A 19555-nucleotide genomic window follows, 5' to 3' on the forward strand; every position below is an offset into this window, starting at 1 on the left:
ATTTTTTATAAAATGCATATGGGTAGAAAGATGTTGTAAAAGTAGAATACATTGATCCACACAAACATGCCTCGAAATTGCGTGGTTTTCCTTTTACCTTGTGGACTAACACGTCGGCCATTTATGGGGGTCAAAATTTTGACTCCCATAAATGGCCGACCATGTTAGTTCGTACAGTAGAAGGAAAACCACGCAATTTCGAGGCAAACTTGTGTGGATCATTGTATTCTACTTTTAAAACATCTTTCCAACCATATGCATTTTATAAAAAACGGTTACAAGCGCTTTTGTTTTGACCAACTCGTCCGATCCAAGGCAACGTGTTCCTTTAACTGTTTCAGACATCAAGATTGTCACGTACTTATTTCAGAAATTGGTTCGGGCGACTCTGGAGTGCCTGTCTTAAACAGGTTTTAGATAACTTAAATTTATGTTAGAAATGTTTGGTTCAGGAGGTGAACAATGAATCTTTCATAGTAGAGTGTCATGGCCGAGTGGTTGAAGGCAGTGGACACTGTTGGTAATTACTCAAAATAATTATCAGCATAAAACCTTTCTTTGTGACGAGTAATGGGGAGAGGTTGATGGTATTAAGCATTGTGAGAAACAGCTCCCTCTGAAGTGCCATAGTTTTTGAGAAAGAAGTAATTTTCCACAAATTTGATTTCAAGACCTCAAGTTTAGAACTTGAGGTCTCGAAATCAAGCATCTGAAAGCACATAACTCTGGGTGATAAAGGTGTTTTTTTTCTTTCATTAACACTCGCCACTTTGATAACCGATTGAGCTTAAATTTTCACAGGTTAGTTATTTTATGCATATGTTGAGATACACCAACTGTGAAGGCTAGTCTTTGACAATTACCAATAGTGTCCACTGCCTTTAAAGGAATGTTATTGGTGCTATGACCAGGGCACTAATGTGAAGCGCATTGATAAGGTTATTGTGAAAAGCGCTATAGTGTTTTGGTCTTTCAATTTCGTTTTGAGTCGAGTCAAATTCCTTTAGCACTCTGTTCAATTTAGCACATCGCCATTCTTTTTTGTGATAGACATAGACACGCCTCAAGAAGCGTCTGCAAATTTGAGAGCTGCTTTGATGAATTGTTACATTGAACATGTTGAATGATTATTTTGTTAAATCGGATGACGCAACATTACATTTGACTAATCATAAAACGAAATAGAATGACCCTTTTCAGTAGCATTCGATTTCTTGGTGGTTAAATTGGCTGCTCATTTGCCGAAATAGACCGAGAATACCTATATTAATATTATTATAATTGTGGGGTATTGTGGCTTTGATCTTTTGCAGGTTGGAGAGTCGTGGAAGCCTGATAAATGCACGGAGTGTGTCTGTGAAGAGTCCTACACTGTAGTATGTTCTTCTACGTCATGCATTGAACCGCCTTGTGAAAACGTACGTTTTTTAAAATTCTCATCATAGTCTGTTTTTTTGTTTTGTACTGACTTTTCCCTCTACAACTGAGAGTGCAAAAGAAAATGTAACTGCGATGCGAGCTTAACATCTATTAGCTGCGGTATCTGCTGCTAAGATTGATGTAAGATTCGTGGAAGTGTCGTGGCCGACCGGTTAAGAGCTCTGTAAAATATTTAAAATTGAGGTTTATTGACCCATTGCATGCGCGTCACAAGCGGCGACTGATCCGCGCACACCATGTTGGTGGGCAAGTTCACAGGTTTACGTGTACTAATGTCGCGTCGCTGAATCACGCACTTTCACTACATAATGCACATCATAGAGTTATGTATAGAAACGTACAGTGAAATTGCCCACCAGTATGGCGCATTCAAGATTTTGTTGATGATGACGTCAGGTGAAATGGGTCAATACCATTCCAATACTCATCCTGTACTTCGAACTATGTTTTTCATGAGGACCAAACTCAAGCTCTGGTTTTTCTGTTCAGTAGAGTGTGGGTTCATATCCCAATTGTGACACTTGAGCAAGAATACACTTAACAATCTCTCCACCCAGGGATACACTGTAAATGGGTACCTGTGAGGGTAGGACTGATTCTTGTGATTGATTAGCTTAGTGCGCTACATTGGCGGCACAGGCTGTATACTCCCCAGGGAGCTGAGATGGTTTAAGGAATGAACTAAGGCCTAGTGACCAGGGGTAACAATGTTGAAGGGCCATGAGCAGCACTGTGTGTGACCGACCTGAGCGCTACATGTATATAAGAAGTATACTGTTATTATTATTGATATTATTATAATTTACGCCCACGTTGGCTTGTCACCCGTCGTTGCAGACTGTAACAACTGTTTTCAAAATTTGGTAAATCACTTTTAAGTTCTAACAACTATAGACATTTGCTCCCAATCGACAGAAATAATAATCTTAGAAATACTAACAAATTTTGCCCAATCAGGTGTAGAACCAACGGGTACAAAAACAGCCCAATTCCTTCCCTAACCACCCTTCTCAACAGTTGAATTTTTTTTTGTGGAGCTGGAGTCCAAATTGTAGTATTTTGTCAATTGTACATAATCTTTTAACCTATTTTTCTGTAAGCACTTCCCGTTTTAATGTTTTTATAGTGTTTATTTTTTTAAATTATTAATGTACAATTGTTGTTCTTTTTCTGATAGCCCATTGAGGATTCTGATATCTGCTGTCCGTACTGTTGTAAGCATCAATCTTTTATTTTTATTACCAAATAAAGTAAAAATGCTCTTTGATCTACTTCCTTTTATCATCCTAAATGATAATATAAGTTATCACACAAGCGCGGGTGGAATACAAAAAAAATATAGCGCTTCTGCACCCCATATCCAACCAGGCCGAAGGCTGAGTTGGACATGGGATGCAGTGGCGCTATGTTTTTCTTCCAGTCTCACGCAAAGTTTAAAATTTCAGAATGTTATTTCATGACGAACAGCATTCACGCGCACAAAGTTTAGAATGTATGTTTTTCACACTCTGATACAGAGCGTGACAATATGCACTGTGTAATAAAAACGGAGGAAGTAGGATATAAAACAGAGGTCAGAGCATTTTATGTTTTTGTTCCATCTACATGAAGTAGTTCAAGCTTCTGATTGGTGGATTAGCGCTTACTGGAAGATAAAAAGCCTTATGCTCGGCAAACTTTTCATGCATTTCGAACTGACTGCTTTGCATAGCCCTCGTACATCTAATGTAGGTCAGTGGGGCGGTGAAGAACAGGGCATTTTACAGTTGACAATAGAAAGTTTTTTGGTTTTTTTCACAACGGATGATTCTGCGATAGTATGATGACATTTGGTGTTCTCTACGCATGCTTCGGCTTTGAGGACGGTCGTCGCTCAAATTTCGGCGACAGTACTTGTTATGAATCTGCATTGTGCTGAAATCGTCAAGGTTTTGCTGAAAGCTGCATACCGACGCAGAATGATCTGTCATAGAGAAACAAAAACTCTCTCTTGTGCAATAAAGCAGGTCAAGTTTTTACCGATCAATTTAGCGTCAGTAGTATGGCCAAACAAGAATATTCACTCGATCACAGTCAACTAAACTGTCAAAGCTTCAACATATACGTAACGAAGCTTCTTTGTCTATCATTTCTGAGTATAATTGTCTACCTCTCAGGTTACTACACCAACATTTTCATTGGAATTTACAACTCCAGGGACTACTATAAAACATGGAAATGTCATAATTTCAACATTCCCTCTTAAAGGCATTGTACACGTTTGGTAATTGTCAAAGACCAGTGTTCTCACTTGGTGCATTCCATCATAGTCATAAAATAACAAGCAAGTGAAAATTTGGGCTCAATCGGTCATCGAAGTTGCGAGAAAATAATGAAAGAAAAAACACCCTTGTTGAACGAATTTGTCTGCTTTCAGATATGATTAAAAGACTTCTAGCTAGAAGTCTTTTATTATTTTAGTGAGAAATTACCTCTATTTCAAAATCTATGCTCTTTCAGAGGGAGCCATTTCTCACAATGTTTTATACTATCAACAGCTCTACAATGCTCGTATACCAAGTCAGTTTTTAAGTTAGTATTTGTTTTGAGTAATTACCAAACATGTACCTTCCCTGTAAGATCAGGGTCCCAGTTTCAGATTTTTTTTTCAGTTTGCCAGCAATGACTCTAAAGACTAATACTTCCTGCGAGTGCTTTGTGCGAAGTAAACGTCACTGTGTCACAGAAGGGAAAGAGAGCGCGTACCAGTTGTTGTGTCACCAAAATTCGCTTCGCACTCGCAGGAAGTATGAACCGGGCTTCGTTCACACCTGTTTTTAAAGTGTCATGTAAAACTTTAACACAGAAACTGTCTTTGTATGTTTCCTGTAAATTTGTATCGGTAAATAGTTTGAGAAATGTTCAAATCACCTCCTAGTTGTCATTATTTCAAATGCTGTTCTTTTCGCTCAATATAAAATAAATTTTCTTTGAAATTTGTATTTTGCGAGGCTAAAGTTATGTCAATTTTTCCTTGATTTTTTTAGCAACAACCCCGCTTCCAACAACAACCCCTGGAGTACCGAGTAAGTGTTATACATGTATTAAGTGAAGAGTGTCATGGCCGAGCGGTTAAGAGCACCGGATTCAAGCACTGGTGTTTGAGTAGCAGGGTGTGGGTTCGGACCCCGGTCGTGACATTTGCTACATAAAATTGGGGAGGTAGTGCTTTCTGTTCTACCGGCCAGGCTTCGAATTGAAGATACCCAAGCGTATAGACTATGAAAGGGGTAACCCTGTTTCAGCCCTAGGAGTAGGTGACAATGGCCTCTGGAAAAAATAATTGTAGCCCACACCTTGAAGTGGCCTTCAGGCCTTGTGTGTCAGGTGACTTGCATAAAATTAAACAAAATGTCATGGCCGAGTGTTTTAAAGCATCAAATTCAAGTTCTGATGCAGTCACTGGAGTGTGTTTTTTTTTTTCTTTTACTTTTGTTATTGTTATTGTTATTGTTATTGTTATTGTTATTGTTATTGTTATTGTTATTGTTATTGTTATTGTTATTGTTATTGTTATTGTTATTGTTATTGTTATTGTTATTGTTATTGTTATTGTTATTATTGGTTTATTTAAAACATCTAAACTTGGCAGCCAGAGGCTGAATTGCGTTTAAAATTACAATCCTAAAATTATATTCCTATACATGTAAGCTAAAGTAGTAGTCCAGGTTTATTTCTATACCATCCGCCCTGGTAATAGTTAAAAAGCAGGACAGTTCTTTTCAGAACTGAGAAGTCTCCAAATTATCTACTCCGCGGTAGTAGAATAAAGCAGAACAGTTCTCTAAGAACAAACTCTACCTGGCAAGTAGGTACACACATGGTGTTACTGCAAACCAAATATACATTGATACCGGGAGTGTCGTGGCTGAGCGGTTAAGAGCATCGAATTCAAACTCTGGTGTTTATGATCAGCAGAGTGTGGGTTCGAATCCCCAGCCGTGACACTTGTGTCCTTAAGCAAGACACACAACCATTGCTTCGTCCTTCGGATGGGACGTAAAGCCGTGGGTCCCATGTGTTGTGTAAACGCATGTAAAATAACCCAGTGCACTTATCGAAAAGAGAAGGGGTTCGCCCCGGTGTTCCTGGCTGGATTGGCAGTATATTGCGCCACAGCACCTTGTAAACCATTACATGGTGCTTAAGGATTAGGTCTTATATCTCAAAATTCGCCCCACTCCTTGCAGTAATACATGTAATACCTGGCACTTTTTGTATCCTTTGGCAAAAGGCGCGTTATAAATACGGTTATTATTATTATTATTATTATTATTATAACATGTACCTTACCGTGCAATGCCTCAAATCCTATATGCTCATAATTTGCTAATTTGTTTAATATGGGACTCTACTCTCTGCCTTTCCTTTCACTTTTTCTTTATTCCAGTTTGTCCGGATGACTGCCATAATGAAGAAGAGATACCTTGCGAGAAGCAGTTCTATACGGAAGGCAACCTTCCTTTCTCTAACAACTTGTTCTGTAATCCTAACATAAATATAAACTTTGATCAAGACTGCAAATGTGCAGAGGGCTATTACAAAGACGGACCCGGCGAAGATATCGACAGCTTGTACTATTTCCATTATGGAACCTATATGTGCCTGAAATTCGAGAAGCACTGTGATGAGTGTTTGAATGAACTTGGTGATCACATAGCTGTAAGTCATTTACATTTTTTATAAGTTTTCCCGTTTAATCCTACATGTATGTAAATGTAAATACCGGGTGAGTTATAAAAAAATGCAATCATTGGATTGAAGCAAATATTTTAAACACAAGAAAAATCTTGAGCAAATAATGTCCATTAAATTTGGATCATGTGTTTCATATACATGTGTGGAGGGCTTTTGACATTGCCATTTTTATTCTCTTGTATTTTTGTAAATCCTTGTGCAAGCTAAAACTGTTTCTAACTCAGTCAATTATAGTATTTTTATAGTAAACAAAATCATCGCTGGCCTCGCAATTTAGAAAGTGAGCTTATAGGATCGTGAGCATATAAACACATCAACAAAAGTAAGCCCCCCTCTCAACAATTCATCATAACATCGTAAGGTAAAACATTTTACCAATACAACTAATTAAGAAATAATTCTATGGCATGTTTCCTAAGTGTTGTTGAAAAATGAAAGATGTCCATGAATTCATGGCTGAATGAGCTCAAATTGAAGCAGAAACTGCCCTTTTCAAAAGTCACAAAGGTTTGTCAAGTCTGCAGGCCAGTAACGCGCGTATCTACTACGCCTGTCAATGACCGCCTGGCACCGTCATGGCATGGAGGTCTACCTCCATGGTCATGGTGTTGATCAGTCTGGTACGCTGCTGTGGGATGGCATTTCACTAAACCTGCAGAACATTGGACAGGTTAGCCAGGTTGCTGTTGGTGTTGATGTGGGGATATGCAGATTGCTTCAGCTAGTCCCACATGGATGGAATTGAGGTCAGGCGAGCTTTCTGGCCACACCATTCGCTCGATGCCTTCACCAGCCAGGAATGCAGTAGCTACTCTCCCTCTGTTTGGTCAGGCATTAATGTCATCCATGTACACAAATGCTCCACCATGGGCTGCAGCAAGTGGTGCAACATGTGGACGCAGCACTTGGTCAACATATCGTTGGGCTGTCAGGTTGCCAGCAATTTGCACAAGTGGTGTTTTCCTGGTAAGGCTTATACCACCCCACACCATGACACTCCGAACACCATAGGCTGTAACTGGTTGAACACATCACTCTGCATGTTGCTCGACGCCACACCCGTCTCCGGCCATCAAGGTGACTCGGGCAACTTCTCGTCTCATCGGTGAACAACACAACGCAACCTTTGTGACTTTTGAGAAAGGCAGTTTTTGTCTTTCATTTGAGCTCATTCAGCCATGAACTCATGGTCATTTTTTATTTTTCAACAACACTTAGGAAACATGTCACAGAACTATTTCTTAATTAGTTATATTGGTAAAATGTTTTACCTTAAGATGTTACGATGAATTGTTGAGGGGGGGACTTACTTTTGTTGATGTGTTTACATTGACCGTATTGAACAACCACTTTGTTGCTATGAAAGTCGCCATCTTGTAGGGCAAACCGTACGCGCATCTTAACACTACATCAATGCAGCACGCAGCGTTCCGGGTTTGATATCTATGGCACATGCAAGCGCATCCCCGGGCACACGCTCACAGACGCCATGTTGCAGGGCAGAGATTTGAGTGGTGAATCATATTCAATAAGGTCTGTAGGAGGGTGAGCTTATAGATGATGTGACCTCTGATGTCACACGAAAACCACAACATGATTCGCGCGCATACCGCTGGGCAAAACCTTTGTGTTTTGGCAGCCAGCTAGAAAGTGTATGCAATCTTACCATGACTACTTGTCTATCTGGCGAAACATGACGTATACAGTGTTTTTTCAACAGAGGGCGGTTTCAATGTAAACATAGGTCATATCGTCTATTACAAGTATCACACAAGCGCGAGTGGAATACGGAAAAATATAGCGCTTCTGCGTCCGAGACGCAGACGCACTATACTTTCCGTATTTCCACGAGCGTGTGTGTGATAACGTATTTATCTCCAAGCAAACTTGGCACATGACCATAGAACACACAAGACGCAGGTAGTGATATTAGCCATGCAATATAGGTTTTTATCACCACTCCATTCTGCAAATCTGATTAAAGGATAAGCGCATACTTGAAGATAAAGATTTGTTATTAACTTTTGTTTCAATCTTTTTTTTTTTATAGGAAGGAAAGAGTTATGTGCGGGGAGAGTGTGAAGTTTGTACTTGTCGCTACTCATTCTCAACATATAGTTATGAGTTTGAATGTGTCTACGATGGCACCCTACCAACCTGCGTCACTCAAGGTAGCCATTTTTTTTATTGATTTAAAGGCAGTGGTCACTATTGGTAATTACTCAAAATAATTATCATCATGAAACCTTTCTTGGTGACGAGTAATGGGGAGAGGTTGATGATATAAAACATTGTGAGAAACGGCTCCCTCAGAAGTGCCATAGTTTTTGAGAAAGAAGTCGGTTTCAACGAATTTGATTTCGAGACCTCCAGTTTAGAACTTGAGGTCTCGAAATCAACCATCTAAACGCACACAACTTCGTGTGACTAAGGTGTTTTCTTCTTTCATTATTATCTCGCAACTTTGATGACCGATTGAGCTCAAATTTTCACACGATAGTTATTTGATGCATATGTTGAGATACACCAACTGTGAAGGCTAGTCTTTGACAATTACCAATAGTGTCCATCCTTTAAAGACACTGGACACTATTGACCCCTTACACGCGTGTCACACGGGGGGACTGATGCCACGCTCACCCTGTTTGTGGACAGTTAGGTTTATGTGTATTAACGGCGCATCGCCTAAAATGCGCACTTCACTGCATAACGCGAAGCATAGAGTTATATATAAAAACGCACAGAGAAATTGCCCACAAGTAGGGGGCATTCAAGATTTTTCTGATGATGTTTATTTGGGTCAATTGGTACATGTAATGGTCAAAGACCAGTCTTCTCATTTGGTGTATCTCAACATATGCACATTGGTCGTCGAAGTTGCGAGATAACTAGGAAAAAAACAAAAAACACCCTTGTCACAGGAAGTTATGTGCTTTCATCAGATGCTTGATGTTGATACCTCAAAATCTAACTCTGATGTCTCGAAATATCTTCTTAACTTCGAAAACTACTTCTTTCTCGAAAACTACGCCACTTCAAATGGAGCTGTTTCTCACATTACCATTACTCGTTACCAAGTAAGGTTTTATGCTAATAATTTTTCTGAGTAATTACCAATAGTGCCCACTGCCTTAAACCATTAAATATTTGGTTTGTGGTAACACCATGTGTGTATCTACTTGCCAGGTAGAGTTCGTTCTTTAGAGAACTGTCTTTCTATGTTTTGCTACTGCCAAGTAGATTTATCGGATTGTTTCAGGAGACTTCTCAGTTTTAAAAAGAACTGTCTTGTTTTTTTTTAACTCCTACCTGGTTGGAAGAAATAGAAAATTGGCCTTTACCTTATTTGGATCGTTATTTACTGCACTAACCCTGATTGAGTTCTTAAATTGGTCTCAACATTTCGACTAGCTTGCTCTAGTCATCGTCAGGAGACTGATTTAAACATTTTAAGTTTTGAGTTTTTTAATTTTTATATAGCGCTTTTTCACTCCCTATGGGTGTCTCAAAGCGCTTCAAGATATTACCCAAGGTCACTGGGCCTAATTCACTCCTTAAACCATCTCAGCTCCCTGGGGAGTATACAGCCTCGTGCAACAAATGCGCTACTCGGCTAAATCAATTACAAGAACCATCTCTGCCCTCACAGGTCCCCATTTACCCCTGGGTGGAGAGAAGCAATAATGGTTAAGTGTCTTGCTCAGGGACACAAGTGTCACGACCGGGATTCGAAACTCACACTCTGCTGAACAGAATCAGCAGAGCTTGAATTCGGAGCTCTTAACCGCACGGCCATGACACCCCACATTTGTACACATGACGGGTAACTAAAGGCAGTGGACACTTTTTAAAACTTTTCTTCAATTTTTAGTTTTGTAAAATACCATCCCTGAATAACATAAGCCTGGATTTAAAATTTAAATCTCTTATTCAATATTAATTCTCTGTTTTTATTAGCACCCACTACAACGGTACCAACAACAACAACAACAACAACAACCACCGAGAAACCATCGACTACTGGTAAATATTATAATTCCTAAAAACTATCTGTTAAAAATATTCTTTTCTCAGTGCTTAAAGTATACACTGAACCACTGGCGTAGGTTAGAGGAAATACTTGTCTCGGATGTTGTTTTGTCTTTGTACCCATACATGTACATGTTTTTTATGTAAGTCAGTGTTGTGATAGTCTGTTGGTGTGTTTGTTTGTTTGTTTGTTTGTTCGTTTTTTGTCTGTCCGTAGGTACGGGAACGAAAGCCTTGCTTCACCCTATACCTAGATAATGTCCTGTATGTGATTGTTTATTCAACTTACGTGTAAATTTTTATTGTCTTGACTACATCTTTGGTTTGCCATTATTTATTCATTATCATGTATATTAACTTTAATGATGTACACAAATCTAACGTTATGGCAACATTGAAATAAATGTATTGAAATGAATGAAAGTTGACTTAGTTTTACCTTTCCTCATTTTCCACCTTTAGGACCACTGTTTGATTCATGTCGGGGGCACCATGTGGTTTGGTGTTTCAGTCCCTACCCGACTACAATGATTTTATCACCTGGGCCTAATTTCATAGAGCTGCTAAGCACACAAATTTGCTTAGCATGAAATTTCTTGCTTGATAAAAACAGGATTACCAACCAAATTTCCATTTGTTGCATAATGCTTTTTATTACTGGTATTCAACTGTTGTTTTCTTATCCTGAAAATCATGCAGAAATTTGGTTGGTAACCCTGTTTTTATCAATGAAGAAATTTCATGCTAAGCAAATTGTTGTGATTATCAGCTCTATGAAAATGGGCCCAGATGTTTTCCTCCCACATCTGAAACTGAAACTTCCTTCCTTGTCTTCTCTCCATTAGGTTCTTGGTTATTACAGTGATTAAGTTCCCTTTTCTGAGAGTCCTTGCCTTCACAACCAAAATTAATCAGCTGAAATGAAAATATTGTTTTATTAATGTTTTTGTTTTTCTTCTTTCTTTTTTTCTAGCTGGTACAACAGTGCCAACAACAGCTGGCACAACTCCATACATACCGAGTTAGTATCTTCTTTTAAAAGTATTCCATCATTTGATAAATTTAATTGATCTCAGGATTTCTGTTTTTGTTTTAAAAATTATCATTATGGCGTGTCATGGCCCAGCGTTTAACAGCACTTGACTTCAGCTTTGGTGTTTCTGAGTCTTGGTTCGAGTCCAAGTCGTGACACCTGTGTCCTGCTTCGGCAAGACACTTAACCATTTCTTCGTCGTTCAGATGAGACATAAAGCCGTTGGTCCCGTGTGTTTTTTATCGCGCGCAAAAGAACCCAGTGCACTTATCTTAAAGAGAAGGGGGTTTATTGTTTGTTTGGCAGCATAGTGCGCTACAGCATCTTGTAAAAAATTACATGGTGCTTTGTAAAAGGAGTAGATCTCATAATTCAAACGTAGTCCCTCATACCTCGCAGGAAAATACTGAAAATTGAAGCGCCTGGACCGTCACTGAGTGACAGATATGTGCGCTATTTGAGCAGCAACTTTTGTTATTATAATTAATATTAACTCTGTTTCTCCTCATAGTTACTCTTTTCAGGTGATCATAACCAAAAGATAAGCTTGGGCGATACTACGATATTATCAAGTATCGCGATACTAATTTGCAAACGATTTCGATATCGGATCAATTTGGTTTTAATCGATATCAATTAAGTATCACAATATCGCGATGTATTTCCTAGCTGAGACATCTGCACCCCATAGGTTTGGAGTAAAACCAGAAGAATAGGTCATTAGAACACCTCTCTTATACTATGACTGTCTCTTATACAACTTTCACTAGGAGTTTGAAGACTAATGATGTCAAATTTAATTAATCGCGATTATATCAAATATCGCTATATATTGTCGGCAATATATAGTGAATAAAATAAATCGATATCGCCCAAGCTTACCAAAAGAACAACAAATATTTGATAATTTGTAGATACCTTTTTGGATTGTTGATAGTGCAGCGACGTAGCTTTCGATGTCATCACATTATCATCATTCAGCCTTGTGATTTAAACCTCCATCATGTGATTGCCTTTTGGTCATCTACATAGAAATAGAGCACTTTGTGTCGTGGCGTAGCGATACCAAGCGATATGCGTGTTTGGCAAAATGATCATCGCGTTCGCCTGTGTGGTAAAATGGCATCGCACTTAAACCGTTTCTATGTGTTTTCATTGGTCATTGTTCATGATGTCATCTGTATGGCAAAGAAAAAATGGCATACGCGTGTCCATAAAAATTGTCTCACTACGAAATCACACGCATAATGACGCACTCAGGGTTCTCCGGGTTCTATTTCTATGGTCATCTACAATGAGCGACTGTCGTGTGATCGTCACATGACAGGTTTAATCACTTCACTAAGAGATATGTGATGACATCTTGGTTTCCAATATGATGTCATCAAAAGCTTATTCACCACACTGTCAACGATTCTAAAAGGTACCTCAAAAATGCTCTTGTCTCGACGTTAGAATCCAATATTATTTCACATTCTGTTAATAAACATATGAAAATGGTTTGGTTTCCTTTATTTCAGTTTGTAGGGATGAATGCCACGTGGTCGAACCGATTCCGTGCGAATCACAAGATATTGCAGCTCAGCATGATCCTGCCCCGTTTACACGAGACTCATTTTGCAATCCGGCTTTTGCCAGATTTAACCCCTTGTACCCAGAGCTGTGTAAATGTCGCGAGGGTTACATCCGAGACCACACTGGGGATTTAAGCTCAAGCTATCTGGTATTTCACATTGGGTTCTCATGGGAAACATACATGTGTGTGAAGCTCGAGGAACCATGTACACATGGACCCTGCATCATAGATGGCACTTCTCTTTCGGTATGTACTACTCTCTTAAATGATTTGGATACTTTTTCAAAATGTCCATAGATTTACATTAAACTTACAGGGTTTGGAGATAATGATAGTGGAAAGCTTCCCTTCAAATATTACTTACTGAGGTGCTGTAGTTTTTGAGTAAAACAATGTTATGAAAATACGTTTGTACATTCTTAAAATAATTTTCGTCTCATTTATCACATCGTCGTTTGAGCAGATGAAACAAGAACAGCGATCCGTCTTGTTCTCGAGCATCCAAGAACACACCGCCCGAACTCGGCCAAGCAGTGAAGGCAGCATTGCCCATGAAAAAACTAATGCACATTTCAAAAGTCAACTGCTGTTGCATGTTGGAAATATATACAAATGTACAAAATCAATTGCTGTTGCATGACTTGCATTTTGCAATAAGTAACTACAGTTTGTTGTGTTGTTTGTGCATTTTGTTTGCAGCCAGGAGAGTCGGTTCAGAAAGACTGCCAGTTATGCACCTGTGAGCTAGTTGATGAGGAAAACAGTGAAGAAACGCAATATGAATTGAATTGCAGAAGAGTGGTGGACTGTACAACGACACCAGGTAGGTTAATAAAAAAGTTTTTAGAGGACTTTTAGATTCACTGAGAGAATAATAACACTGGACTCAAACTCTGGTGTTTCTGATCAGCAGAGTGTGGGTTCGAGTTCCTGTCATGACATTTAGTATTTTACAATTTTTTTATATTTTTATATTTTAGTCTTTAGTAACTAATTTTTTAAAGATGTTTTGCTCCTGGTGGTTTTGTTTAGTTGAGTTTTGTTTACCTTCTCTTGTGTTTTTTAAACTGCCGTTTCTATATTTTGTATTGCATTTTTAAAATATTTTTTTTATTTTGTGTTTAGCGCCTTGCGGCCTGGCATAAGGCGCCATATAAATACTCTTTATTATTATTATTATTATTATTATTATTATTATTATTATTATTATTGTTATTGTTATTGTTATTGTTATTGTTATTGTTATTGTTATTGTTATTGTTATTGTTATTGTTATTGTTATTGTTATTGTTATTGTTATTGTTATTGTTATTGTTATTGTTATTGTTATTGTTATTGTTATTGTTATTGTTATTGTTATTGTTATTGTTATTGTTATTGTTATTGTTATTGTTATTGTTATTGTTATTGTTATTGTTATTGTTATTGTTATTGTTATTGTTATTGTTATTGTTATTGTTATTGTTATTGTTATTGTTATTGTTATTGTTATTGTTATTGTTATTGTTATTGTTATTGTTATTGTTATTGTTATTGTTATTGTTATTGTTATTGTTATTGTTATTGTTATTGTTATTGTTATTGTTATTGTTATTGTTATTGTTATTGTTATTGTTATTGTTATTGTTATTGTTATTGTTATTGTTATTGTTATTGTTATTGTTATTGTTATTGTTATTGTTATTGTTATTGTTATTGTTATTGTTATTGTTATTGTTATTGTTATTGTTATTGTTATTGTTATTGTTATTGTTATTGTTATTGTTATTGTTATTGTTATTGTTATTGTTATTGTTATTGTTATTGTTATTGTTATTGTTATTGTTATTGTTATTGTTATTGTTATTGTTATTGTTATTGTTATTGTTATTGTTATTGTTATTGTTATTGTTATTGTTATTGTTATTGTTATTGTTATTGTTATTGTTATTGTTATTGTTATTGTTATTGTTATTGTTATTGTTATTGTTATTGTTATTGTTATTGTTATTGTTATTGTTATTGTTATTGTTATTGTTATTGTTATTGTTATTGTTATTGTTATTGTTATTGTTATTGTTATTGTTATTGTTATTGTTATTGTTATTGTTATTGTTATTGTTATTGTTATTGTTATTGTTATTGTTATTGTTATTGTTATTGTTATTGTTATTGTTATTGTTATTGTTATTGTTATTGTTATTGTTATTGTTATTGTTATTGTTATTGTTATTGTTATTGTTATTGTTATTGTTATTGTTATTGTTATTGTTATTGTTATTGTTATTGTTATTGTTATTGTTATTGTTATTGTTATTGTTATTGTTATTGTTATTGTTATTGTTATTGTTATTGTTATTGTTATTGTTATTGTTATTGTTATTGTTATTGTTATTGTTATTGTTATTGTTATTGTTATTGTTATTGTTATTGTTATTGTTATTGTTATTGTTATTGTTATTGTTATTGTTATTGTTATTGTTATTGTTATTGTTATTGTTATTGTTATTATTATTATTATTTAACCATTATTGCTGCATACCTTGGATGGGGCTTTTAAACCATAGATTTTAAATAGTTGTTCTAGATTTATACATTTTTCTTTCTTAACATGGAAATAAAATTTAATTGAGTTGTACTGTGCGATAATGTGTGGGTGGACTGTCCCTAAAGGAAATGGACATTTATAAACTAGATCCGAACAAGGCAAAGACAATGGAACAGTTAATCAAGTTCAAAAACATGGAAGCTACCTAATACTTGGGAGCTAAAAGTTCTTCTTGATACCAACTTTTCTCCCAATTTTATTTACCATTCCATGTTATATATTTCAGGATCTACAACTACAATTATTACGACTCGCAGCACAACTCCTCCGATAACTACTACAAGAAGAACAACCACATCCATACCAACAACCACGCCCATAGGGACAACCACGCCCATACCAACAACCACACCCTTTAGGCCAACCACACCCGGACTAACAACCACACCCTTAAGGACAACCACGCCCATACAAACAACCACACCCTTCAGGTCAACCACACCCTTCAGGTCAACCACACCCTTCAGGTCAACCACACCCATAAGGTCAACCACACCCATAAGGACAACCACGCCTATCAAGTCAACCACGCCCATACCAACAACCACACCCTTTAGGCCAACCACACCCGGACTAACAACCACACCCTTAAGGACAACCACACCCTTCAGGTCAACCACACCCTTCAGGTCAACCACACCCATAAGGTCAACCACACCCATAAGGACAACCACGCCTATCAAGTCAACCACGCCCATCATATCAACCACGCCTTTGAGGACAACTTCACCCTATAGTACCACAGGAGCTCCAACAACAGCTGAGAAAACAACTCCCGTAGTTGAGACAACAACAGGTAAGAAATCAAAAAGTTTTAAGGAATGTTCAAAAGTTTTGACTTACTATAATTGCGTTTTCATTCTGTTATGATAAGGTCAACTTAACTTCTGCAGCCGCTGTTTTTCACTTCTGAAAGTTGTGTTTTGAAATACTTTTTGTGCCCTCATGAAGTATCAATATCTAAACAAAAACTGTATTTTAAATGCTTTGCGCTGCGTTTATGAAGATTTCTTTGTGCTGGGATCAAGTTGTGGAGGCATTTCAACATGTTCGAGGTAAACATCTCAGTTTTTAGCCAAAGAAGTGAGCAGCATTTAGCATGACGCAAGAACTGACAGATAAGTATTCTTTCTGTAAAGTATTATGAATTTTTATAATGGTCGTTTGTCCAATCTTTAACTTAAAAAAATTAATCTATATGTTTTATGGAACTGCTGAAGTTGCAAAGTACAACAATTTCTTTTACCATGTGACTGGTATCCTGCTTTTTTTGTTCTCAGCAGAAAATTGTGAAGTCGTGTTTTATGTTTAAGCAGCTCCATGAAATTTGGGCCCTGGTTCTAGAATGTCATCAACAAATCTGCTGACCTGGGCCCAATTTCATGGAGCTGCTTAAGCACAAAATTTTGCTTAAGCAATAAATCTTTGCTTAGTTAAATCAAGTTAGCGGCCAAGACTCCACCCAATTGTTGCACATAAGCTAAATACCAGTCACAAGCAATGTATACGGCATGAAATTTTTGCCAGTAATCTGTAAAACAAGCAAGCTAATTTCGTGCCCCAGCAGTATTTAGATTTTAAAACGTGTTTCTTAGGCTGTCCTAATTTGTTTTATTTGTCTATGTTATAAGTAGTATTTTTTGTAAAAAATATAGAACTTGTTCCAGTTAATGCAAATAATACAATGCAATTTGAGGAAGGCTTTTTAACAAAGTTAAATTTGTTTTCTATCTCTGGATAAGTTTATTGCTTGACACGTCTGCTGGAGCTGGAAATTGAAGAAATGTGGACCGTCTCAGATGGAATAAATGAGAAAATTCTTGAAGATCGCTACGCTCCTTGGAAGGTGGACAGCATCATCTTAATTCCAATCATCAAGACAATGCTTCGTACCTCGGCAGAAATCAGAGGTCTGCAAATCAAGGGGATGGTGACCCAATTAATGGAGTTTACGTTGGGATACAGCATCAACAGAACTCTGGACTTCCAGTACATGGTAAAACATTTCATCAGGCTAAATTACACACCAAACAAATTACATTAAAGGAACACGTTCCCTTGGATCGGTAGAGTTGGTCTTTGAAAAGCGTGCTGTAACCGTTTGTTGTAAAATGTGTATGGTTAGAAAGATATTGTAAAAGTAGAATACAATGATCTACACAAATATGCCTCGAAATTGCGTGGTTTTCTTTTTACCCTGTTGACTAACACGGTCGGCCATTTATGGTTGACTCCCATAAATGGCTGACTGTGATAGTTCGCGACGTAAAAGGAAAACCGTGCCATTTCGAGTGATTCTTGTGTGGATCATTATATTCTACTTTTAAAACATCTCTCTAACCATATGCGTTTCATAACCAACGGTTTGAAACGCTACTAATAGACCAACTCGTCCGATCCAGGGCAACGTGTTCCTTTAAACTGTTCCAATGGTGCGTTTTGGTGGTCATAACCAATTACCGATTCGGTAGAGGTTGATATTGTGTATGAAAAATAATAAATAATAATAATAATAAGACTTGTAATGCGCACATATCCACCCTGCTGGGTGTTCAAGGCGCAGTAAAACCAAAAACAAAACAAAAACAAAACACAACACAAAGAAAAACAGACACAACAAAATTAGTCATTGAAAACCTGTGACATAAGATAAGTTTTGAGAAGAGACTTGAATTTTGCGGTACAAACACAAGATCGAAGATTAAGTGGTAGAGAGTTCCAGATGCGTGGCGCGGCTGAAGAAAAAGACCTGTCAACCCATGAGTGTCGAGACTTGGGTTCAATGAGGAGAAGCTTGGAACTTGATCGAAGATTCCTTGATGGAGTGTAAACTTGAAGCAGTTCAGAAATATAGTGGGAGCCTTGCCATTTAGAGCTTTGTGGACAATGAGCATCAGCTTGAAGATGATTCGTTGAGAGATAGGGAGCCAGTGTAGTTGTTTCAGAATGGGGGTGATAGAACAGGATTTTCTAGACAGTGTCACAATGCGGGCAGCAGTATTTTGGAGCCGTTGAAGTCGGGAAATCTGGTTGTTAGGAACACTGTAGAGAAGAGCATTGCCGTTGTCAAGACGAGAAGTAACAAATGCATGAATGACCTTTTCAGTGGCACTTTTGTCCAAGTACTTGCGAATCTTACCTATATCCCTGATGTGATATGATGATAAACGAACAATATTGTTGATGTGTGGCTGAAGTGTCATCGATGAATCAAAAATAACCCCCAAGTTCCGAGCTTTCAGCGAGGGAGCTATCCGAGCATCACCGATGGAGATGTATGGCACTGAAACCTTAGTTAACTGTTGACGTGACCCAAATAAAAGGAACTCTGTCTTATCATCATTTAACTTCAGGAAGTTTTGTTGTGTCCAACATCGAATCTCTTGGATGCATTTCTCAAGTCTTGCAATAGATGCATTGGCGTTTTCTTGAGAAGATTTAAACGTGATGTATAGCTGAGTGTCGTCTGCATACACATGGTAATTCAGATTAAATTTGAGGATGATGTCACGAATCGGTAAAGTGTACAGCGTAAACCACTACGGGCCGAGTACCGACCCTTGTGGCACAGAGTAGTTCAAAACAACAGGGTCGGATATCGCAGTGCCAATACATACATGCTGAGTTCTATTGTGGAGATACGATTTGCACCATGCTAGGGTTGTGTCCTCTATGCCAAGGTGATTCTAGAGCCGAGAGAGAAGGATGTTATGATCAACAGTGTCAAAAGCAGCACTCAAGTCTAGCAGGACTAGTGCTGTAAGGTTACCATTGTCCATAGAAGAGAGAATATCGTTGCTCACACGGACTAGTGCAGCCTCGGTCCCATGGAAAGGCTTGTATGCTGACTGGAACACGTCGGACAGGTTGAAAGTATGAATGTGATCAGAAATACGTGATGACACTACTCGTTCGATGACTTTTCCAAGATATTTTAAGTTTGCAACCGGTCTGTAGTTTTTGAATATCTCCTTGTCCAGGTTTGGTTTCTTGATGAGCGGCCTGATGTAGGAAACTTTGAGGCTATCGGGGAAACAACCGGAACTGAGAGATTCGTTTACAAGCTTAGTGATGTAGGGTACAAATATATCAATGTTTTGCTTTATCATGGATGTTGATACTGGATCCAGCTCACAGGATTTTGAAGGAGATT

The 19555-nt window shown here is 37.6% G+C and overlaps 1 protein-coding gene across 4 annotated transcripts in view; it reads left to right on the forward strand.

Moving 5' to 3' along the window:
- The window catches only part of LOC139948994 (uncharacterized), a 210612-nt gene that overhangs the window by 146856 nt on the left and 44201 nt on the right, over nucleotides 1-19555 (forward strand). For 3 of the 4 annotated variants that reach the window (XM_071947379.1, XM_071947380.1, XM_071947382.1), the window contains 11 exons: nucleotides 1314-1418; nucleotides 2618-2654; nucleotides 4467-4505; nucleotides 5870-6141; nucleotides 8228-8348; nucleotides 10135-10200; nucleotides 11180-11227; nucleotides 12760-13061; nucleotides 13515-13638; nucleotides 15629-16198; nucleotides 17145-17398. In XM_071947379.1, the coding sequence (XP_071803480.1) occupies nucleotides 1314-1418; nucleotides 2618-2654; nucleotides 4467-4505; nucleotides 5870-6141; nucleotides 8228-8348; nucleotides 10135-10200; nucleotides 11180-11227; nucleotides 12760-13061; nucleotides 13515-13638; nucleotides 15629-16198; nucleotides 17145-17398 (1938 nt within the window). The remainder of the gene's footprint in view (nucleotides 1-1313; nucleotides 1419-2617; nucleotides 2655-4466; nucleotides 4506-5869; nucleotides 6142-8227; nucleotides 8349-10134; nucleotides 10201-11179; nucleotides 11228-12759; nucleotides 13062-13514; nucleotides 13639-15628; nucleotides 16199-17144; nucleotides 17399-19555) is intronic. The other variant, XM_071947381.1, reaches the window with a different exon arrangement.

This window comes from Asterias amurensis, chromosome 16 (assembly GCF_032118995.1).
Source record: "Asterias amurensis chromosome 16, ASM3211899v1".
NCBI classification, from domain to species: domain Eukaryota; kingdom Metazoa; phylum Echinodermata; class Asteroidea; order Forcipulatida; family Asteriidae; genus Asterias; species Asterias amurensis.